General features: G+C 30.2%; 1 protein-coding gene across 1 annotated transcript; it reads left to right on the top strand.

Moving 5' to 3' along the window:
• Window positions 1-768: 768 nt before the first annotated feature.
• cno (adherens junction formation factor afadin) lies at window positions 769-13,382 on the top strand. The gene is made up of 10 exons (XM_075731293.1): window positions 769-1,558; window positions 4,126-4,665; window positions 6,205-6,397; window positions 6,490-6,599; window positions 6,674-9,712; window positions 9,777-10,005; window positions 10,084-10,224; window positions 10,294-11,561; window positions 11,625-12,062; window positions 12,126-13,382. The coding sequence occupies exons 2-10, from the start codon at window positions 4,369-4,371 to the stop codon at window positions 13,026-13,028; spliced, it is 6,618 nt and encodes a 2,205-aa protein (XP_075587408.1). The 5' UTR covers window positions 769-1,558; window positions 4,126-4,368; the 3' UTR covers window positions 13,029-13,382.
• The last annotated feature ends 9,712 nt before the right edge of the window (window positions 13,383-23,094 follow it).

Below are 23,094 nucleotides of genomic sequence, written 5' to 3'. Positions count from 1 at the left end.
CAGTTGTGAAACAGCAACAACAACAACAACAACAAAAAGTGTGAGAAACAATGTGTATTGGTGTGTAGTGGCCAAAATTTTTGTTAAGAAAATTTTTTTTCTCTCTTTTTCCTCTGCTTATGTATTCTCACTATTGTAGATTTTCAAATTCAACAGGCTATGTATTTCATTCCAGAAAAAAAAACTTGCGTAGCGGCGGGGTGAGTGCACAGATTCATTGTGTACATTCTATTTCTGAGGGAAATTTTTTTTTTTTTAAATCGTCTCAAAAAAAAATTCTCTTTGATCCTTTGATTTTATAATAATAACAATTATTATTATTAGTAGAAGTAGCGTGTGTGTGTGTGTTATTTCCAATCAATGTTAAATATCCACCACACAACATTTGATAGTGGCTATACTGTTGTTGTTGTTGTTGTTGATCCATTGCAACAACAACAATAATCATCACCACCATCGTTGACTGAAAATCATCAATTTTGTTGTTACAATCAACATAAACATCGAAGAAAAAAAAAACGTTTGATATATCAACATATTACCACTACCATTTATTACCACTACTTATTATCTCATCAACTGACAAGTCAAAGTAAACTGAATGTGTATATTTTTCAATGATGATGATGATAAAGGAGAGAAAAATTCGCGCTTTATGTTCAATATAATATTTTTTTTTTCTCATTCATTTGTCTTATTAGATTGTTGAAGCTTGTTGTTGTTGTTGTTGTTGGTATGCCTGTTGAATTTTTTTTTTTTTTTTTTTTTTTTACTTTACCTTGTTTTTTTTTCAATGGTGGCGATGATGTGAATATAGTGTGTGTGTGTGTGTGTGTGCATCATCAACGCAGCGGCGGTGGCATCATCATCATCATCATCAAATCTCATCCAAAATTGATGCTTCGTCACCATTGATGAATGAATTTTGATTTTTTTTTTTTGCTTTTGTTTTTTTTCTGTTGATGAGTGTTTGTGTGTGTGTGTGTGTGTGTGTGTGTGTATATGGAAATTGAAACAACGATAAAATGGAAAAAAAATTTTTTGAGATCATTATCATGATCATGAACACCAAACATCATCGTTATAATAAGATTATATTCAATTCAATTCATTCAATATTTAATTAAACAATTGACAACAGCCAATAATCATCATCGATTCATTGTAAATCAACAAGTGAAACGAAAAAACATTGTCATATTAATTTCCACAGTGAATATTTCTCGTTTGATGAATAAAAAAAAAATCAAATTACAAATGTCATCGAAATAGAAAATTTTCCATTTCTCTTTCTCCATTCTCAACATCATCATCATCATCATCACAATTAAAATTATCTGGTGTTTTTTTCCACCATTAATTGACATAAAGTGAACAAACAAACAGACAAAAAAAACCGGATAAAACGACAAAAACACCGGCAATTACAATTAGTGCAGTTTATTGTGTGTATGTGTGTGTGTGTTTGGGTGTTTGGGTGTCTGTTATATCCATATCAAATCAAATCAAATATTTGTAAAAATGTAAAATTTCCTGGTAAAAAACAAAAATTAACCTGGTATGTTGTTTTTTATCTGTTTTTTTCTCTCTAAATACACAACAACAACAACGATTGTAAACAAAACAAAAAAATTTTTTCTATTTAATTTTGGCGATGATGATGATGATTAGTGGACGACACCAGGAAAACAAAAAATCAAATTAATCAGATAAAATAAAAAAATGTAAACAAGGCGACCAGTTTCTCTCTCTCTCTCTCTCTCTGTGTGTGTGTGTGTGTGTGTGTGTGTGTGTGTATGTGTCACTTCGAGAATCGAAATCAAATCAATCAATGTATTGATGATTCATTGAATATTTAATATATTTCGATGTTGTTGAAACAAAAATCAAATTTTCCATCATGATTTATTTATTTTGTTTTTGTTTTTCACATCGATCGACCTCGTATAATTTTGTTATATTTGTTTAATTAATGATTTGATATCATTTGGTATTTCACTCTTGTCACTGTCTTTGTTGTTGATTTTTATTTGATACAAGTATGTCACCCGTACACACACATATTGGCAATGTTTAGACATGTAGTTTTTGTCAATTTTATCAACATAAAGAAAATCAGATGATGAAAATGAGAAATGTGATCATTATCATCATCATCATCATCATCATCATTGTAAATATAATTTGATAATCATATACATCAAGTAAGAAAGGACACACACACACAATCATCATCGATTGACCGACTCGTGTAACAGGTCTTTCTTTTTCTTTTTTGATTTTTTGAAAAAAAAATTTGATTTTTCATCCGCAAATTTTTTTTTTGCCCTTTTGTTCATATACGTGATTATTTTCTTGTCATTTTTATTGTTATCCAGAATGGTTTCAGGAAAAAAAACTTTTCATTTTCTTTTATATTATGTTAGTGTCAGTCTGTCTGTGTGTGTGTGTGTGTTTTATGTGTCATTTTTCTTTTGAAAAATGAAAAAAAAATAAACAAATTCATTTCCGTTTGATGCATCCATGATGATGATGATGATGATGATAAAAAAAAATCGAATGAATTCATTTCATTTCATTCTATTCAATTTGACAATAAATGATTGAACGAACGAACAAAAAAATAAAATAAAATAACCGTTTTTCAACGGAATGAATCTGTCTTTTTTATTTATTTATTTCTGTTGTTTGTTCGAAATGTTTTTTTTTCCAAAAAAAAAAAAAATCATTAACAACAACAACAGCAGCAACAGTAAAAACTTGTTATTATTGCTAACAGCTATATATCATCAATCAGATCATCATGATCATCATCATTACCATTATCACCATTATATTATTATTATCGTTTCTTGAGACCATTGAATAAATTTGACTTGTCTGTTTCACACTGTCTTTTACATAACATAAAACTAACAAGTCCATATTTCTTTTCTGGCTATATATGATGGTTCCTGGAATATTGTTTCACCATGAAAAATTGGACAAAGAATGCCAAAAGAAAAAATATGACTAGCGATGACTAAATTTTTTTTTCTTCGTTTCGTTTTTGTTTTTGTGTGTGTGTGTATGTTCAATTTTCAGTCATCATCTTGACGGAGAGTAATGATGATGATCATCATCATCATCATATAATCATAAATAAGAAGATAGACAAACCAAAAAAACATTTTTTTTTCGTCTTTATTGGAAATTTTTTCCAAGAAAATTTTCAAGTTTTTTGAAGAGATTAAGAAATGACTTTATATTCACATCTGGTTTAGTTTGGTTTGGTTGTCATCATCATTATCCTTTTTTTTTCTTTGGAGCAAAAGCTTTTTTTTTTTGTTCTACGATCTAGTTTAAAATTTTTAGTTGCAAATAATAAAACATTTTGATGATTAATCGATTGATTGTGTGCATTGAATAGAGTTGAAATTTTAAATTTTTAAACATTCTATCTATATTTCTATATATTTACAAATACAATTCGAGATCATCATCATCATTTATATTCATCTTATAGAAAAAAAACGAATGATAAACAACAACAGAAAAATTAATATATAATATATATATAAATAGAAAATTCGAATCAAATCAATGATTTACACACACAAACAAGCAGATGCACAAATCAATGTGTACAATGAAATAGAAAAAAATTTCATCGTCTGCCAACTAATAGTAATCACGATGATGATGATCATGATCATCATCATTTCATTTGAATGTATGAAACCATGAAAACCAAAAAATATCAATATCGAAATGAATTTATTTTTCATTCATTCATTCGTTTGTTGTTCATTTCTAGCCTATTTTGTACTACTTGTGTGTGTGTTTATTATCATCATCATCATCATCATTATAATAATAATCAATGGCGAAAAAAAAAACAAAAATTAGCTACCAATTTATATGTAAAACAAGATGTGAACAATTAATTGACTGTGTACTATATATATATATATTTATTTGATTGATTGAATGATGATGATTTTTTTTTTTTTTTTGCTGATTGATTTATTTGTATCATCTCTCCATTTTTTTTTCTCTTGAACAGATTAATTTTCCATTTCTCTGTGAATAATAATAATCATTTATAATTCATTCGATTTTTTTTTTTGTTATTTTCAAAAATAGATTCACGAAGCCGATAATAATAATCACCACTATCATCAATGAATGATGACAAAAAAATGTAATAAAAATTAAAACATTTTTCGCTGAAATTGTTCATAATTTGAACATCATCATTATATGATATATATATTTGTTTATATTTGTTGTTGGTGGTTTATTATTATTTTCAATAATATCAAAACAATATTGATTGATTGATTGACCAATTACACTCATCATCATCATAAAATCAAATATAATAAAATGGTTATGTCTACCACAACAATAATACCATCAAATACAACCCAAAGATTTTTATCATCATCATCAACAAAAACAACAATAACAACAACAACGATAATGGCTACAGCCACATCATCTTCGTCATCATCATCATTGACAACAGCAGTAGCAGCAACAGCAACAACAACAACACCAGTTGCAACTTTGGCCACAATGACCGTTAAACAGCGTGCACAAGAACATGAAAATCTTCGAAACATAATTGCACAATGGAATGCTAATCGTTTGGATTTATTTGAAATTAGTGAACCAAATGAGGTAAGAAAAAAGAATTGGATAAAAACATATATATATATTGATGATTATTAATAATAGATAGAATCAAAATTATTATCATTTTTATTTTCTTTGCTTATAATTTTATCTTTCAATTCAACTTGGAATGTTGCCCATTTTTCTCTCTCTCTTTTCTGCAGAGATAATCTTGTTGATCTTTGTTTTTATGGATGAAAAATGTCATCATCATCATCATCATCATTGTGTTGTCAACAAATGGATAAGAAAAATAAATGATACGAAAATGAATTTGATCTTAAATGTATGAATGTTTTTTTTTATCAATATGAACTTGTACAAAAATCATATATTGATGGTCAAAAGAAAAAAAAATTTTTTTGATGATGACAACAACTAAAATGATGAATTAATTGTATACCATTAGGTAGTGTCATATTTTTTATATCCTATGAAAATGATATTTACATGTAATAGAAAAAAAAATAAAGATTAAAGATCCATTGATAATAATGAATGTGACAATCAATTTAGTGATCAAAAAAAAATGATTATCTTGTTTATTTTTTTTTTCTTCGATTATAATGCTCCATTAACACAGACAAACAAAATTTTTTTTCCATTGCTGACCAGATATATATATATATCTGGTCTAATCAGGTTAAAAACCATAGATTTTTCATTTTGTGTACGGTTTTTTTTTATAGAACAACAACCAATGATCAATACGACAAACAATAGTATTCATTGGCAATTATTTTTGTTGTTTGTTTGGCTGCAGCAAATATATTACGAAAAAAAAAGAAAAAAAATTGCAATTGTCGTCAAACCAAAAAACAAAACAAAACAAAACAAGAGAAAAATTTAGCTATCGTTAGAGAATATCATATATAGTAAAATTTAATTCACAAACATAGTACTATTATAGTCTAGACCAGCTAGAGAATATTATTCGTTGTTTGCCCCTTGTCGACCACCATCAATTTTTGCCGACGATGACCCAAAGTTAGTAAAGAGAAAAAAAAACGATTGCTGACTGGTCAAAACAAGTTTTTTCTTTCTTTCTTTCTTACAACATTCATTCGCAATCGGCCTCTATAGTGATAATCATTGGTCATGATGATGATGATGATAATGGTTAGAGAGCCAAAATTTTTCTTCATGATTATGATGATGATGATGATGATGGTGGTGGTGGTGGTGGCCGACCTGTTGTGTTGTCATCTGTCTTGCTGTGCAACAAGTGTATGTGTGAGGAAGAGAGAGAGAGAGCGAGAGAAAAAATCTGACCTTGCTAATAGTGATTGACCCACCACCGTAATATACAATATACAAACAAAATAAAAACGGTTAAAAGCTGGCGGTTTTTTTTCTTGGTAATTAGTGTGGATAAAGCCAGGTGTGAGTGTTCAAAAAAAAGTAGAAAAAATTATGAAGGTTAACAGAAGAAGAAAAAGTAAAAGAAAAAAATTTAGATGCGCGCCAATTTTAAAATTAAGAAATTTTTTTTATTTTGATTAAAATTACAATTTTCTTTTTTTCTTTTTCATTACCCCATTATAGGACCTGGAATTCTATGGTGTAATGAGATTTTATTTTCAAGATGCTGGACAAAAAGTGGCCACCAAATGTATGCGTATATCATCGACAGCATCGACAGCTGATGTTATTAATAATTTAATTGAAAAATTTCGTCCCGATATACGTATGCTTTCTGTACCGGAATATGCATTATATGAGATACATGAAAATGGAGGTAATTTTTTAGCATTTTAGTTGATCAACAATTGAACAACGAGAATTGAATTTGTTTTAATTTTTTTTTCATTTTTTTTTTGAATCAAATAGAGGAACGTAAATTAGCCGATTCAGAATTTCCATTATTGGTTCAATTGAATTGGCATAAAGATGATCGTGAAGGTCGTTTTCTATTACGACGAATGGATGAAAAAACTTATGTGTGTATTCATTATTATTTAGTTTAAAAAAAAATTAATATTTATCTTCTTTTATCATTAAAAAAAAAAATTAGTTACCTGGATTTAGCCCGGAAAATAGCAATATATTTAATCGTAAATTATCGAAACGTGAAAAGAAAGAGAAAAAGAAGAAAGAAAAAAAGGAAAAAGCAGCCAACAATAATAAATCAAGTAAAGATGGTGGTGTTGGTGGTGGTGGTGCTGGTGGTGGTGGCAAAAATGGAAAAGATTCATTAGCCGAAAAATTATATACAGAACTGCCTGAGACCAGTTTCACACGATCCATTTCAAATCCGGAAGCAGTAATGCGTCGGCGACGGCAACAAAAACTTGAGAAAAAATTACAACAATTCAGCCAAGAAGGTGGACCTGAAGCAGGTGGAACATTACGAATATTTGGTGAATCAATTAATCAAGATGTACCATATAAAACAATATTATTATCAACTAGAGATACAGCTGCTTTTGCCGTTAAAGAAATTCTTGAGAAATATGGCAAAGATAAAGAAGATCCTGTTCAGTATTGTTTGGTACAAGTAATTGTACCATATTTAAATGGTGGTAGTATTCCAGATGCTAAAACCAATGGTGTTACCAATGGACCACAATCATTACCGGATACTAATCAAACTGGTATTCGTGAATATATTCTCGATGATGATGATTGTCCATTGATAATTGAAAGATCACATAATAAATCACGTGGTGTATTGACATTCCATATTCGACGTCGACCACCAGATTATCAGCCACGAAGACGTAAGAAAAAGATTGGTAATCAAATGATCGATTCAATTGGCGGTGTTTCTGCTAGTGGTGGTGATGATGAATTTTGTGAATCGACAACAACAGCCAATAAAACGTTGCCATATTTGGTAGAAGTTGATCCTGATGGTAGTGAAATATTTCGTCCCGGAGTCATTCCTAAACGTCATTATTTAAATACCAGTATTCTTGAAATCGGTACCGATGTCGATGTGATTGCCGAAAAATCTCCAAATCCAAATCGTAGTACGTTACAGCTATGTGGACCAAGTATTCAACCACACCATTGTACGATTGCGAATACCGATGGTATAATTATCGTCACACCAAGTAATCGGGAAGCGGAAACTTTTATTAATGGTACTAAAATTTACGAAACAACCGTACTTAAACCAGGCATGTTAGTCCGATTTGGTAAATTATTCACATTTAAATTTGTAGATGAAAATCTACTCAAACGACATTCCCAAATATCGGCCGGACCATCTGTTGGTCACCATTCTCAGCAATTGTTCATAAATGATCCCCTAAAATCGCCAACATCTTCACTAAATCCTTCATATGAAACTACATTTGATGCTGATGGTAAAGTTGAAACATCGAGTAAACCTGAACCAGTGGCCAATATGTATAGTACAGGGTCCTTGCAACGGCATCAAACATTGGGTAGCTTACCACGATCAAGTATCGCCTCGAATGTTGAAACAAATATGGTAACGAACAGACCAGTACCAGGACAATTACCAATAGCGATGACTAATCCCCAACAACAAGTAAGAAAAGGTGACAACATATTACCTGCCATATTAGAAGTAGGCGAAGAACTTGAGGATTTGTTCTTGACAACCATTATAAAACGAATCGATCCAAATCAGGTGCAATTTAAACTATGCATTACGTATTCGTTATATATGGCCACACGATATCGAGCTTCCACCTATTTTAAGCCGGAAATTACGCCGGAAGTTCGTGCCGAACTATTAATTTCATTTTGTATTAAATATGCCAACATGATACAGCAAGCTATTAATGAGAATCATACTAATCAATCATCGTTGGCATTTTGGCTAGCCAATTCATCTGAGATTTTACATTTTCTCAAAAACGATCGCCATCTAAGTGCATTCACATTCGATTCACAAGACATTATGGCCGAATCTGTCCAAATAGCATTTAATTTTTTGGTCGGTTGTCAACAAAATGAATTGAAGGAAGTATTATCAACATTCACAAAGGATATTGTCGATCAGTCTAATAATGCTATGGATATGATGACCCAAAACATTTTGAAAGTTTTATCCAATTCAATGCAGCTATTGCGACGTTTTCGTGTAAATGCAGCACTTACTATTCAACTGTTTTCTCAGCTATTCCATTTTATCAATATGTGGTTATTCAATAAAGTCATCGGCACGGCCGAATCTAATTTCTGTTCTCGTGTTTACGGGATAAAATTGAAACAATGTTTAGCTCAAATTGAATTATGGGCTGAAAAACAAGGACTTGAACTGGCAGCTGAATGTCATTTATCACGTATCATTCAAACAGCATTGTTTCTACAAGGACCTAAAAAATGTCCCGAAGATTTGAATGCATTGGTTGCAAATTTTTACAAGTTAAATTCCGTTCAATTGCGAGCTTTATGTGAACGTTATCAACCATTGTCGGATGAGATATCGTTCACTGCCGATAACATTCAATGTATGGTGAAGATGGCCCGTAATACCACCGATGAATTGATCATTAAAGAAGGTCGTGAAATTCGATTAGAAGAAGAAAGTGATCTTCAATTGCCATTTCTATTGCCTGAAGATGGCTATTCCTGTGATATTGTCCGCGGTATACCGACCGGATTACAAGAGTTTGTTCAGACATTGGTTCAAGCTCGTATTTGTAGTCTAACTATTCAGCCTACGGCTTCTGGTTATTGGACTATTTATTTTATTAATTTTCAGGCCGAACAACAAACAACACCAACATCGATACCTTATCAAGAATTTGATGATCAAAAAAATCGTGGTTCTATTTCAGATAAAAATTCCATGTCGGGTCAATTTGTTGGACAGCCACAATTATTGCATGGACAACAACAATCGAAAAACCAATTGCCACCTATTAACTCATTGGGAATGATGGTGGCTCCTGGCTATGGTCTAGCATCTGCATATGGTACTGTTCGTATGATGCCCGAACCAGAGGTTCATGTGATCAAACTTCAAAAAATTAATAACGGTATCGGTTTAAGTATTGTGGCTGCTCGTGGTACTAATCAAAGTCAATTGGGTATCTATATTAAATCGGTTGTAAAAGGAGGGGCTGCTGATATGGTAAACAAAATATATTCAAGTTTTTTCAGATTTAATCTTATTTAATTTTAATTTAATTACGCAGGACGGTCGATTAGAAGCTGGTGATCAGCTGTTAAAAGTTGATGGACAAACATTGATTGGAATCACCCAAGAAAAGGCTGCAGAATTGATGACTCAAACTGGGCCTGTAGTTACATTAGAAGTTGCCAAACAAGGCGCACTTTATCATGGACTAGGCGGTATCCTTACTCAACAACAACAGCATCAGCAACAACAAGTTCCATCATCTGCCGCTGCAATGATGGCCAAAAGTAATTTGATCCATACTAATACAACAATTATTGTTCCTGGAACATGAAACACTAAACATTTCATTATCTTTTTATTAGATTTACGGCCTCGATTTGCACCCGAATATGGTGCTGGTGGTCTACATCGATTCCCTGGGGCTGGAACTACAACTGGCCAATACAGTCCTATGTTATCACAATTTCCAACGGTTGCAGTTTCACAACAGACTTGTTTGCCTGGTATGATGATGTCAAACTTAATCATTGAACGTGAAATTTATTTTTAATTTTTTTTTAATTGAAACAAAGGCTATAATTCACTACCATTATCATTGAATTATAATTATCGAAATCAAATGGGCACAGCAAATGTTAATAATGCTGCTGCTGCTGGTGGTGGTGGTGGTGCTACCATGCCATTAACATATAATAGTAATTCAGTAAATTCAATGCGACCAGAATCACAATTAAGCTATAATTCAGCCACAAATCTGATGAATTCATCATTAGTCAATAATAATAATCGCAGTATAAATATGTCAACGGCTAGTTTACCGGCAAATTCTGCTGCAGCAGCAGCAGCGGCGGCCGCTGCTGCTGTTCAGCATTTTCACCAATTGCCTGAAGAACGACATTATCAAAATATTCAATTATATCAATTGAATCATCCGGGTTCAACAACACAACCAAATGGACCTGGCCAAATTTCTTCAATACAAAAATTATCACCAAGCCATCATCCTATTCATCATCATCATCAAATAATGCCACCACCAGCTACCGTTGCTCATGCAGCAAATCGTTCGATATTACACGGGTCACATTCATCTTTGCAGCAACATCCATCATCACTGGTAACAACCACTGGCGAATTGGCATCATCATCTGCTCCCTCGAGACCTGTATCGGCCATTGTAACCACAAGAGAACAAGAGCAAATATTCGCACAAAATGCAGCAGCTGTCCCAGGGTCAGTAGCAAATACAGTAAAAAGACCCGGAGAACATTATTATGCACAACAGCATCATCAACAACAGTCACAATCATCAGATCCAAATCATACATCGTTGATCGAACAGCAATTTCGTCAACATCAATTACGACAAGAAGCTAAAATGGAAGAGATTCGTGAAGAATTACGACGTCGTGAAGATCGAATGCAACAACAACAACAACAATTGCATGGTGGTTCACACACAATGTCTAGAGGTGTATCAATGTCCAATTCAGCCATCACTCCTCACGTTTTGATGACTTCTAATGCCAATAGTTTACGACCACGTTTCACTAGCCAACAGTCATTGACATATAATGGACAATCAATGACACATTCATCTACAACTATGTCCCAATCATCGATGAATGGATTCCGTCCTAATGGACCATACGGTTCGCCTATTCGTTCGAATCCACCACCACCGGCACCAAAACCATTGCGATCAATGGCAATAAATAATAATAACGTTATTCAACACACACAGCAGCCCAATTATCGTTATGGACCCAGTGGATATCCACCTCTAACACAAGCCAAATCATCATCACCATCACCATGGGAACGGGAAGAAAAAGAAAAGGTATTAATGAATTTGTCCCATTAGCATGATTAAAATCTATATTTTTATTTTATATTCTAAAAGGAAATTCAACAAAAAATTGAAAAAACAAAAAGATCGCGCGATGAAGAGATCAAACATTTAGAATCATTACCTTATCGTAATCCTAAAAATGAGGAACGTTTAAGAAAATTGATCTTGGAACGTGAATTCCAGAAACGTGCTGCCGAAGAGAATGAAGACGATGATGATTATGATGATGATGATGAAGTGTTGGATCGTGCCGAACGTCGTGAAAGAATGTTGGCCATTCATCAGGATCGTGAACGTTCCCGTCAACGACGTATGCAACAGGAACAACAACAACATCAACAGCAGCAACGTTACAATGTTAATAGAACAGATGAAATGAATGATGAAAGAAAAGCTGATACAGCTCAGAGACTTAAATATCTTCGAATTACAGAAGAACAAACACAACAGGAAGAGGAACAAATTTTACAAGATACCAAAAAACGACAGGTAAAAATTAAAATCATTTTAATTGATTGTTAATTAATTATTGGAATAATTCTATTATATTAGGAGGAATCACCATCCAAAATAAATAGTAAATCAAACCATGATCATCATAGTGAAACACCTCCTCCGTTACCGAAATCATCACCACCCGTTGAATCAGCTAATCAACGTTTGGATCGTTTATTATCGAATGCAATGAAAAATGAGGATGGTGATCAACAATCGCCATCACCATCACAACAACAACAACAACATGCAACACTGGTCACAACATCAACGACAACCAGAATGGGTGTTTTGAAAAATTCTACCAATAATAACACATCTAATCTACATTCAGAAAATAAATCTACCAAAAAAGTTTCATGGAATGATAATCCTGCCGCAACCGTATTGAATAATGATGACGATGATGATGATGAAGATGACGATGACGACAATGATGATGATAATGAAAGCGATGATGATCATAATGAACAGATGAGTACACCGACAAATATGAGTGTTAACGTCGGAAATGTTGGTGCCATTGGTAGTCATATTAATCATCATCATCATCATCAGGTTGAAGAAGAAGAAGAAGAAGAAGATGAACCACAAGAAGATCGATTTTCATTGCAAGATATTGATGATGTACTTGGATCACAAGGACCAAATGGAAAAAATTGGCTCAATAATTATGTAAGTGGTAGTACACCAGGTGTAATTGGTGCACAAGAAGTATATAATGATCCACGTAAACGTATTGAAGCTGAACGTTTTAAATCGAATCAAAATCAATCATCAACAGATAAATTACCTGAAAAGCTAACATTTCAGGAAAAAATGAAAATGTTTGCCAAAACAACTGGTGCACATGAAGAAACACCAGTACGAAGTAAAGTTAAAATATCGAAAGCACAACGTGAAATTGAAGATCGTGATACAATAATGGCAACAACAGCAACGACGACATCGGATGATTAACGGTCATTTTTCAATCAATCAAAAAAAAAAAAAACATCATCACACACCCACACTCACACTTTTTTTACTTATTGATATTTTTTTTCTTAAAAAAGACGGATTAATTTTTCTTTCACTCACACACCCACACACACACAAAACCACCAAATCATTCTGTATGAATTGTGTATCTACTTATTATTATTATTATTATTATCATTTTATTATTTTTCATGAATTTTTTTTCGTTTCATTTTTTTTTCTTGCCACTACCATTTTTTTTTTTTTTGATGAACAGAGAGATTATTTTTCTTGAAATGAATGATGAAATAATAAAATATTTATGTCCATGTTTTGTTGGAATTTGAATTTGAATTTATTCACGTTTATTTTTTCCTGCTGTTTTCAATGAAAATTGGTATTTTTTAAAATTCGATTTTTGTTTTGTTTTGTTGCTGCTGGCATTTCACAATGATGATGGAAAAACAATGTGATGCCCATCAATTTTTGTCATCAATTTTTTGTTTTTGTTTCACATTTCATTCTATCATCATCATCATCATTTTTTTTATTATTATAATTGTAAATCAAGTCATGTTCCAAAATTTAAGCATAAATGGAATTTAATTTTAGATTTTTTATTTTCAATTTGAAATTTTGATTATTCAATTTTCTTCGTCATTTTTTGGATGCTTTTATCATTATGGCCACAATGCATTTATTGCCACACGAATAAGATGGGGAAAAAAACTTTCGCTTTAAAAACGATATAATTTTTTTTTTGTTGCTGCACACATTGATTGTTTTGTCGTGTGTGTGTGTGTGTGTGTGTGATAAGTCGATCAATCGATTGTTTTTTTTCTATGATGATGTTTCATCAAGCCAACAGGTGACATCGGTAATTTTTTTTTTGTTCACTCGTCTTTTATCAATTTTTTTCTGTTCTTGTTCTTTTGATCAAAATAAATAAATTCAAATGTGGATAAAAAAATCTGGAAAGTCGACATTAATTGTCTGATGTTGTTGGTGTTGTTGTTGTTGTTGTTGTTGTTATTGTATCTCATGGACCAGAAAATATAACAATAGTATAAAGGTGCTTGTCAATTGGGTGCATGGCGGTTGTAGGCGGTGATGATGATGATTGCCGTGTGCAATCAACCAAAAATTACGATGATGATGACACTGTTCATTGATCAATGAATCGATCGATCAATCAATCAATCAATGAATGATTCATACATTATTCATCATACATAAATCATTTGAATAAATTGATCACGAATATTTTGTCATTGGAATGATAATAAAAATGAAAAAAAAATGTTTTTAAAAAACAAAGAAACAAAAAATTTAAATCTAAACAAAATATTCTAATGATGATGATGATGATGGTGAAACTGGCCAATCAAAAGGTAAAATGTGCACACATGTTCCTGAGATGAGGTTTTTTTTCTAATGTATTGTTTCTGTTTTCTCATTGATTTTGTTTTCACAATTTTAATTGGCAATAAGCTAAGATTTTCATTTGATCAATTTTATACGAATGGTAACAATAATGTTAAACACAAAGGAAAACAAAACAAAACAAAAAAAAAACTTAATTAAATTCATTCAGTTTTATTGTTTTTCATATATATATAAAAAAACCAAAAGAATTGTTGTTGTTTGTTTCTATGAAATGAATTAATTTTCAACAGATAATCAATAATAATAAATCAACAACAACAACAACAACAATAACAAACGAGAAAAAACCATTGAATTTTAATTCAATAATGGAATTTCAAATTGAAATTCAAGAATAATAATGTATTACACACACACACACACACACACAATCAAATGTGATAATATATCCATTGGAATTCGATTATTTTTTTTTTGTTTTTGTTTTGTTTCATGCACCTGAAAAAAATAGCAAAGACGAAAACAAAAACAAAAACAAAAAAAAACGTAATAATGCGTAACGTAAATTTAAAGATTGAGATTGTTATTTTATTGTACCGTATTCGTATTAAAAAAAATCGACTTTTGAACAGTGCGAATAGATGAAAATTCAATTTTATTTAGCGACATTTGACTTGATTTTTTCTTTTCTTTCTTTCTTTCTGTCTTTCTGTCTACATCGAATGATTCAATCAAACCAATAAATATCAATACACACCCACACACACATGTACACACATGCATTAAAAGATTGATAGACAATTGTTGTTGAAAAATCTCATCATCATCACAATGTAACAAAATAATTCGTCTACAATTCCAATCGATTACCAACAACACACACACACACATGCACGTAAAAGAATTGTTCACAATGTCTCTGACCTACAATACTGAATATTGAATTTGATGGAACGGATAGCCGAATTTCATCGGTGATTTCTTTTTGTTTTGTAGATTTTTCAATGATGATGATCACCGTGTGTGTGTGTGTGTGTGTGGTGTGTGTATGTCTGACAATTGTTTGTGATTAAATCTCATAATGTTGATTGATTTTTGTTGCCTCCTAAATTTAAAATCAATTCTTTCCCAGGTTACAGTGGATGCCTGGTATTGTCGACCTTTTTCATGCCTTCATCTCGTTCATTTTATTGTTATTGTTCCTGTCGTCATTTTTTTTTTGTTTTGTTTTGTTTTCTCTATCATCTTCTTGATTTGATTTTATATTGTCACATCATCATTCTTTTTTTTTCATCGAATGAATGAATTTCGTACCATCATTCGACAACTAAAAAAAAAAAAAGAAAAGAAAAGATTTTCATTCATGATCAGAATGATTATGGATTTTAATCAAAATTTCACACATATTCATCTAATATTCAAATTGTCTATTTTCAATTATTGATTAGACATATACAATTTATATATTCATTCATTCAACATAATAATCATTATTACAATAGGAACAATAAGTGTCAACGAATTATTTGAAACTAACGAATAAATAATAATAAAAATTTAATTTGTTGAATCTACTGAATTAGTGTATATATGAACATAGAAATCAATGAAAAAGAAAACAATTTTCATATGCATATATATATATATTGATTATAATTTTCATTAGAAAAAAAAATCAATCAATCAATTAATTGGGCCATTTATTGATCATAATGATAATAATGAATTATGATGACCATAATTTTTTTTTAATTCATTTCATTTCATAATCAATTATATAGATAATTCAAGAATCAATGACTATGGTAGTTATTATTTTTTTCGTTTTTTTTTTGTTTTTGAATAAAAAATCATAAAAAACCATAACAACAATGGTTAGTTTGATCATAAATCCATTATTAAATATAATGGACCATAACCGAAACGTTTTGAACCTCTTTTTATTTAATATATGTAGTGAATTATTATGATTTGCCCATTTTCAATGATGATGATGATGATGATGATATGATGAATGAAAAAAAAATCATATGAAATGTTTGGCCATAACAAATTCACAATCATTATCTTGGACTAGAATTTCTCTCTCTCTGTGTGTGTGTGCGTTATATTTTCATTTCTATTTGGTTATCTGATCCAGAAATTTTGTTTATTTTTTTTTTGTTCATATTGATTTATTTTTAACACCTCAAACACAGTGTTAGATTGATAGAAATCTGATAAAATATGATGATGATAACGATCAACGTTAATCGATGATGATAAAATCACCACAATTAATAATTATTATTATTATTACGATTCAATTTAATTTTGTTACCAATTCACAGGTTAAAACTTATTTTCTTCATGATTATTTTTCTCATTGTCTATCAGTGTGTGTGTGTGTGTGTGGTTTGTTCAAACATGTTATGATTTTATCCATTTTTTTTTTTTTTTTTTTTTTTTTTGGTGTATCCATACGGATATATGGAACAATAAAACAAAGAAGACGAGAAAAAAAAATCAACACAATAATTTATTAACTATTTTTTTTTTGTTCTTCTAACTGAATTGTTCCTGTCACTTATTCGCTCCAATCAGTTCTCATTTTGGTGTGTGATGGCAATTTTTTTTTGTTTGTACGAAAATGAAATAAAAAAAATTTCAAACCACACACACACAAACATATGGGGTGAATATCTTTGAGTGGTTCGACAACCTAAAAAAACGAGAGGGTTAACTGTTGACATACACACACACACACACACACAAGCACATACATACGGAAATCAACTAAAAGGTGAAAAATCGTCCATGCTCAACGATTGATAAATAGTATAGTATACTGTTGCTATACATGACTAACATTGTAATAAATCATCATTGTGTGTCTTAATTCAATTATTATTATTAAAAACATGATCCATATATATATATTTTTTTCTAATACAAAATATAAATGGATGTTAATCAGTTAGTTGTATATGGTGATTTACATACAATCACGTGTATATTTTATAGCAGAATTTTTTGTCATATCAAAATGAAATTCACACAATGAATTAATATTGAAATTGTGTTTTTTTTTATCCACCACCCTATATCTCTTTTCTTTTTGATGAATAACTAAATTGACTGATAATAATGATAAAATACCATACCATTTTTATTATTATGATGATGATCATTGTCGATTGTCATCATACGATGTTTTTTTTCTGTCTGTTTCTGTTGCCGGCTGTATTTTTTTTTCTGTTTGTTTGTTTGTTTGTTTCGTTTTGTTCTTGTTGTTCAATTTGTTTCGGTTAATTGCATTGTGAATTATTCGATATCATTGTCATTGTTCAACCAAGATTAAAATAATGCTTCTGCCCCTGTTGTTGTTGTTGTTGTTGCTGCTGCTGCTACTACAACTGATAATAAATAGAATGAATGAATAGATAATATAGATTGTATGGAGATGGCAAAAAAAAAATTTGAAGAAAAAAAAAACATTCTATGACCTATAGGTACTTTCTTTTAACGAGAGCGATACATTGAGAGACAGATGAAAAAACAAAACGACCGAGAATTCATTTGTCATCATCATCATCATCGTCGTCGTCTATGTTTGCCATTGTCATTTGAATTATGATCATTGATGATGATGATGATGATGATGAAGATGGTTAAGAAGAAGAAATAGGAAACTGTAACGGAACAATTATCATTGTATGTATCTGTATTGTATGTTCATTCATTGCAGTTATATCGAAATTGGATCATTTCATTCATTGTTGTTGTTGTTGTTGTTGTTGCCGTATTTTTTTTTACATGCAGTTTATCATAATTTTTATCATGAATCGAAGAAAAAAAATGTGTCAATTTCAATGAATAAATTGTGGGTGAACAACAACAACAACAACAAAATTAGGGTATTGCTAATTGTAAAATTTTCTTGTATTAATTTATAATGATGATGATGATACATAGATATTCTATCCATGTTTATATATTCAATTTATATTGGACTCGTTCATTTATATTATTAGCCACATTATTCAAAATGAAACAAAATGTAAACAAAAATATAAACGAAAAAGCCATTGGAAATTGAATTTTTATCATTGAAAACAAACAAACAAACAAAAAAAAATGCACAAAATCCGATCATAGTATTTATATTTATATATTTGTGGCCAATTTTTTTTCCTTCCATTTCAAGCTGAATTCAAATGTTTCGTTTTCATCACATGTTTTATTTTGTAACAACATTATATAATCTGTATATACATATATCTATTTATTTATTTATATTTCGCCACACAGATGTGTTATGTCTGTTTTCTTTTTTTTTTTTTTTTTTTTTTTTTTTTTTTGGTTGTTGATTTTGATTTGATTAAGTTTATTCAAGTCAACAACAACAACAACAACAACAACATCGAACAACATTTTTGTTTGGCATAAATTCAATCATTTGTGTTAGATACACAAATCTTTGATCCAGTTTTTTTTGTGTGTGCATATTTTGTTTATGTCGATGATTTATTTGAATTTAGAAAAAAATCTGTTAATCTGCTCAACTGAATTTCAGAAGAATTAGACAAACAATTTATTCGTTTTTTTTCTGAATTTATTCTGAACTGTTGATAGAGATGTAATTGTTTATTCTACACTTTAAATTCTGAAGTGATGTTAATTTAAACCAAAAAAAAAACAGAATCATTTGTTCTTTTCCAATGCTTTATAATATCAAGATTGATAAATGGATTTCTTCTACCATAGATCTGAATATCAACGAACGGAATGATTGTTTTCGGTTTTGTAACGTCGATTATGATTCAATTGTGGCTGTTTGAACTTATCAATGCTTTTGTGTGTGTGTGAGTGTGATATGGTGTGAAAATGGAAAAAAAATTAAAATTTAACTTTTGACATGGAAAACATACTTTTTTCCCTTCTTCTTCTTCTTCTTCTTCTTCTTCTTTTGATCTTATCCACCGATGATTTTTTTTTTTGAATATACATTATTATTATTAGCTCAAACAAAGAAAAAGATTCAATTCAACACTCGATTCGAATTTCTTTTTTTTTTTTTTTTTTTGTTTCACGAATCATATACCGGATAGATGAATGAACATAATTTTGAGGAAAAAAGGAAGAAGAAGAAAGGAGAAAAAAGAAAAAAAAATTAAATTTGAATATAATAATTTGATTTTCCATCACACGAACATTTTTTTTGGTGTGTAGTGCTAGTGAATAGACAGGTAATCAAGTGACAAAAGAAAGAAAAAAATGCATATAACAAAGATATATATGGTACAACATTCATATAAATACAACCAACCTGTCAACAAAAACATTCTTTAATAATAATAATAATAACAACTAACGGATATTTATTATTATTATTATTATTATTAGAAAATTATATTCAGGTGACATACTGATAAACAAAAAAAAAAACAAAATGAACAACAACAACCACGACAACTAGCGTCACTACCGCTACCATTGATCATCAATGAAACATTCAAAATGGATGAAAAAAAAATAGAAAACAATAACGACAATCAAATCATTAAATTAAATCAAATTAGCTTTTTTTTATTATTTGGAAATTCTAAATAAAGTTTATATAGAAAATGGGTACCTTTCTGTAACACATAACACATTTATTATTATCTCTATCTCTATCTTTATATCTCGCTCTCTTTTCGGTTCTGTTCTCTTTTTACAATGAAATTATCATTATCATCATCAATGATGGTGATAAAAAACAATTCTTTTTCTTTTTTCTTTTTTTTTGCTCATTATTACAACAAGTTTATTTCGCAACAAGTGAATACCAGACGGATACGCGTAACCACACACACACACACCATTGAACCAAAGAGAATGAGAAACGAAAAAAAAAATAAATATCGAAAGAGAGCGAGAAACAGAACGATAGAGAGAGAGAGAGGTAAGGAAAGTAGTACCACATAGATGATGTCAGGTAAAATGTCAGTTAAACAAAAAAAAAAAAAATAACCGTAATGAATAAATGCAGAACGAAACAAACAAAATAGAATAATGTTATTATCATTGTCGTTGTTGTTGTTGTTATTGTTGTTATAGGCAAGCAAATACAAAGAAATAAAATAATAAATCAAGAAACTAAACTAAAACGAAACGAAACGTTACGAAATGTAATGGAATGGAAATGAAACACAGGTAAAAAAAAGAGAGAGAGAATGATGATCAAAGTGTAACCCAGTAGTGTTGTTGTTGTTGTTGTTTTTTGTTATTTATTATAAGTCTTAACTTGATGAATAAATGTTCAATCAATAGAAAATCTTATGGAATCTGCTTAGATATTTTTTTTTGTCTGATGTTTGTTTCTGCTTTTGTTTTCGCTTGTGAAATTCATAATTCAAATATTTTTTTTCAAACGAAAAAAATTTTTTTCACAAAAAAAAAATACACCAACAAACAAGATTCGTTCAAGTTGATCGAAGTTGATATATGTAGTAGGGTTTGTTCAGAGTTAAAAGTATTCCTGTTTGTTGTATCATCAAGAAATCATCATTCTGTGACTTGATTGTTGATTCAATCGATCTATCAGTTGATTCATTTTATTCTATATGAAAAAAAACATTCTTTTTATGCATTTTATTCACGTTTACTTCTAAATATCATTATTGATTATCAACAATCATTTATATCATTAATAAATATATACGTGTTTTGAATTTGTATTCCCAAAATTAAATATCGATAGATATGATTGAAGTGTTTATCATACAAATCATGAAATCAATTGTCAATCTTTTATTGTCCATGTCAATGTCATCATCATCATCATCATTATTATCATCATCATTGATCATAATCAAATTCTTATTCTTCACTTATCGACGATATGTTGCTAATCGACAATCATCGTCATTATCATTGTTGCCATTCTTTTTATTATTATCATCGTTGTTGTTGTTGTTGTTGTTATATCAATCATCAAATTTTCTTCAAAACAAAATTGTATTATCAATTTAAAAAATTTTTTGACATTTTTAATAAATCTTTTTATTGTTCAGCAACAATTTTTCGATCCACAATTTTGATTTTAATATTAATTTTGTCATTGTTATCAACAACAATGTCCATCGTTTTGGCTGAAACAACAAATTCTGGTGCCAATTTCAAAACAACAACAGCAACAACAGTGATCCAGGATAAAATTCAAGCCTGGCCATTTTCACCATCATATTCATCATTATCATTATCATCGTTTTCACCATTAAATATTACGACGAAAAAACCATTTAATATTACCTCAACAAAAACGATAATGAACAAAACGAAGCCATTAGTGATGTTAAAAGATAAAAATATCATAAATTCAACAAAATTGCCATCAAGAATTCAACAGAATTCATTGTTTCCGGTGCCATATATGACATTAAAAACAAACAACAAAAATAATGAAACAACGACCGATCCATTAATCGATCGTCTATTTCGTAATGGTCGTGAAACACACGATGCTTTCATTAGACGTATTATTTTGGCAGCAGCAGCCAAAGCTAAAGCTAATCTTGAACAACAAAAATTACCGAATCAAATATTTTATGGTTCAAAAGATCAAAATTCACAACAAACGATGGCCATAAAACAAGCGTTAAAATTACCTTCCAGACCATCTACATCTCCTAATCATCCACACCGAATTCAATACAAACAATCGAATAAAACAACAACAATATCAACAACAACAACAACAACGCAAACACCAAAAATATCAACAAATCGTGATAATTTCCCATTGATTTCAAAACCAATGATTTTCAATCCAATTCGACATGTTCTATTATCATCAACAACACCAATGCATACGACAACGGTACCGACAGCAACAAAAACGACAATTTTATTACCATTATTATTCACCAAACCAATGATGATGAAAAATCAAAAATGGACACCATCATCCATATTACAACATCCGAACAAAACATTATTCCAGGTGATTGTCAATGTTGGTGATAAACCAATTGTTTTGACTGGAGCAACACCAATGACCACACCGCCTACCACAAGTGTAACAACACCAACAACAAAAATAATGATGACAGCCACTACTTCAATAATACCGACAATCGAACATACAACTGTAGCGACCACAATGAAATTCATTAATCCAGGAATTCATATGATGTTCAAACAAACAGCTGAAAATCGAAAAAATTCAACATTAAATAGATTTAAACAAAAACAAAAAGATGGTAAGTTGAAAGTAGAAAAATCGTTTTTTGTTCCATTTTATTTATGTATATGCAAATCTTGTTTATTTTGAATTCATTCATTTCATTCTATCATAACATTGTTGAATGAAAATAAAACAACAAACACACATATTAGGTTATATTATGTATGCAAATGAAATTATTTTGTCCACAAGTGCCTGAAACCAAATTGGAAATATACATATATATAGTCATTATTATTCACAATGCACATGAACAAACAAATCATGAATACTGAATGAATCAAATTTGATAAATATATGTTGATAACTATGTTGATGATGATGATGATGATTTAATTTTCATTCAGCCATTTTTGGTAATGATAAAATGAATCAAGAATAAAATTGGCAAGATTTTGCCTTATCATCATCATCATCATCATCATCATCATCATCAATATTGAAATAGTTTTGTTGTTATCGCTGTTTTTA

The sequence above is a fragment of the Dermatophagoides farinae genome, chromosome 5, assembly GCF_024713945.1.
Source record: "Dermatophagoides farinae isolate YC_2012a chromosome 5, ASM2471394v1, whole genome shotgun sequence".
NCBI lineage: Eukaryota > Metazoa > Arthropoda > Arachnida > Sarcoptiformes > Pyroglyphidae > Dermatophagoides > Dermatophagoides farinae.
This window is presented reverse-complemented; position numbering and strand designations above follow the sequence as displayed.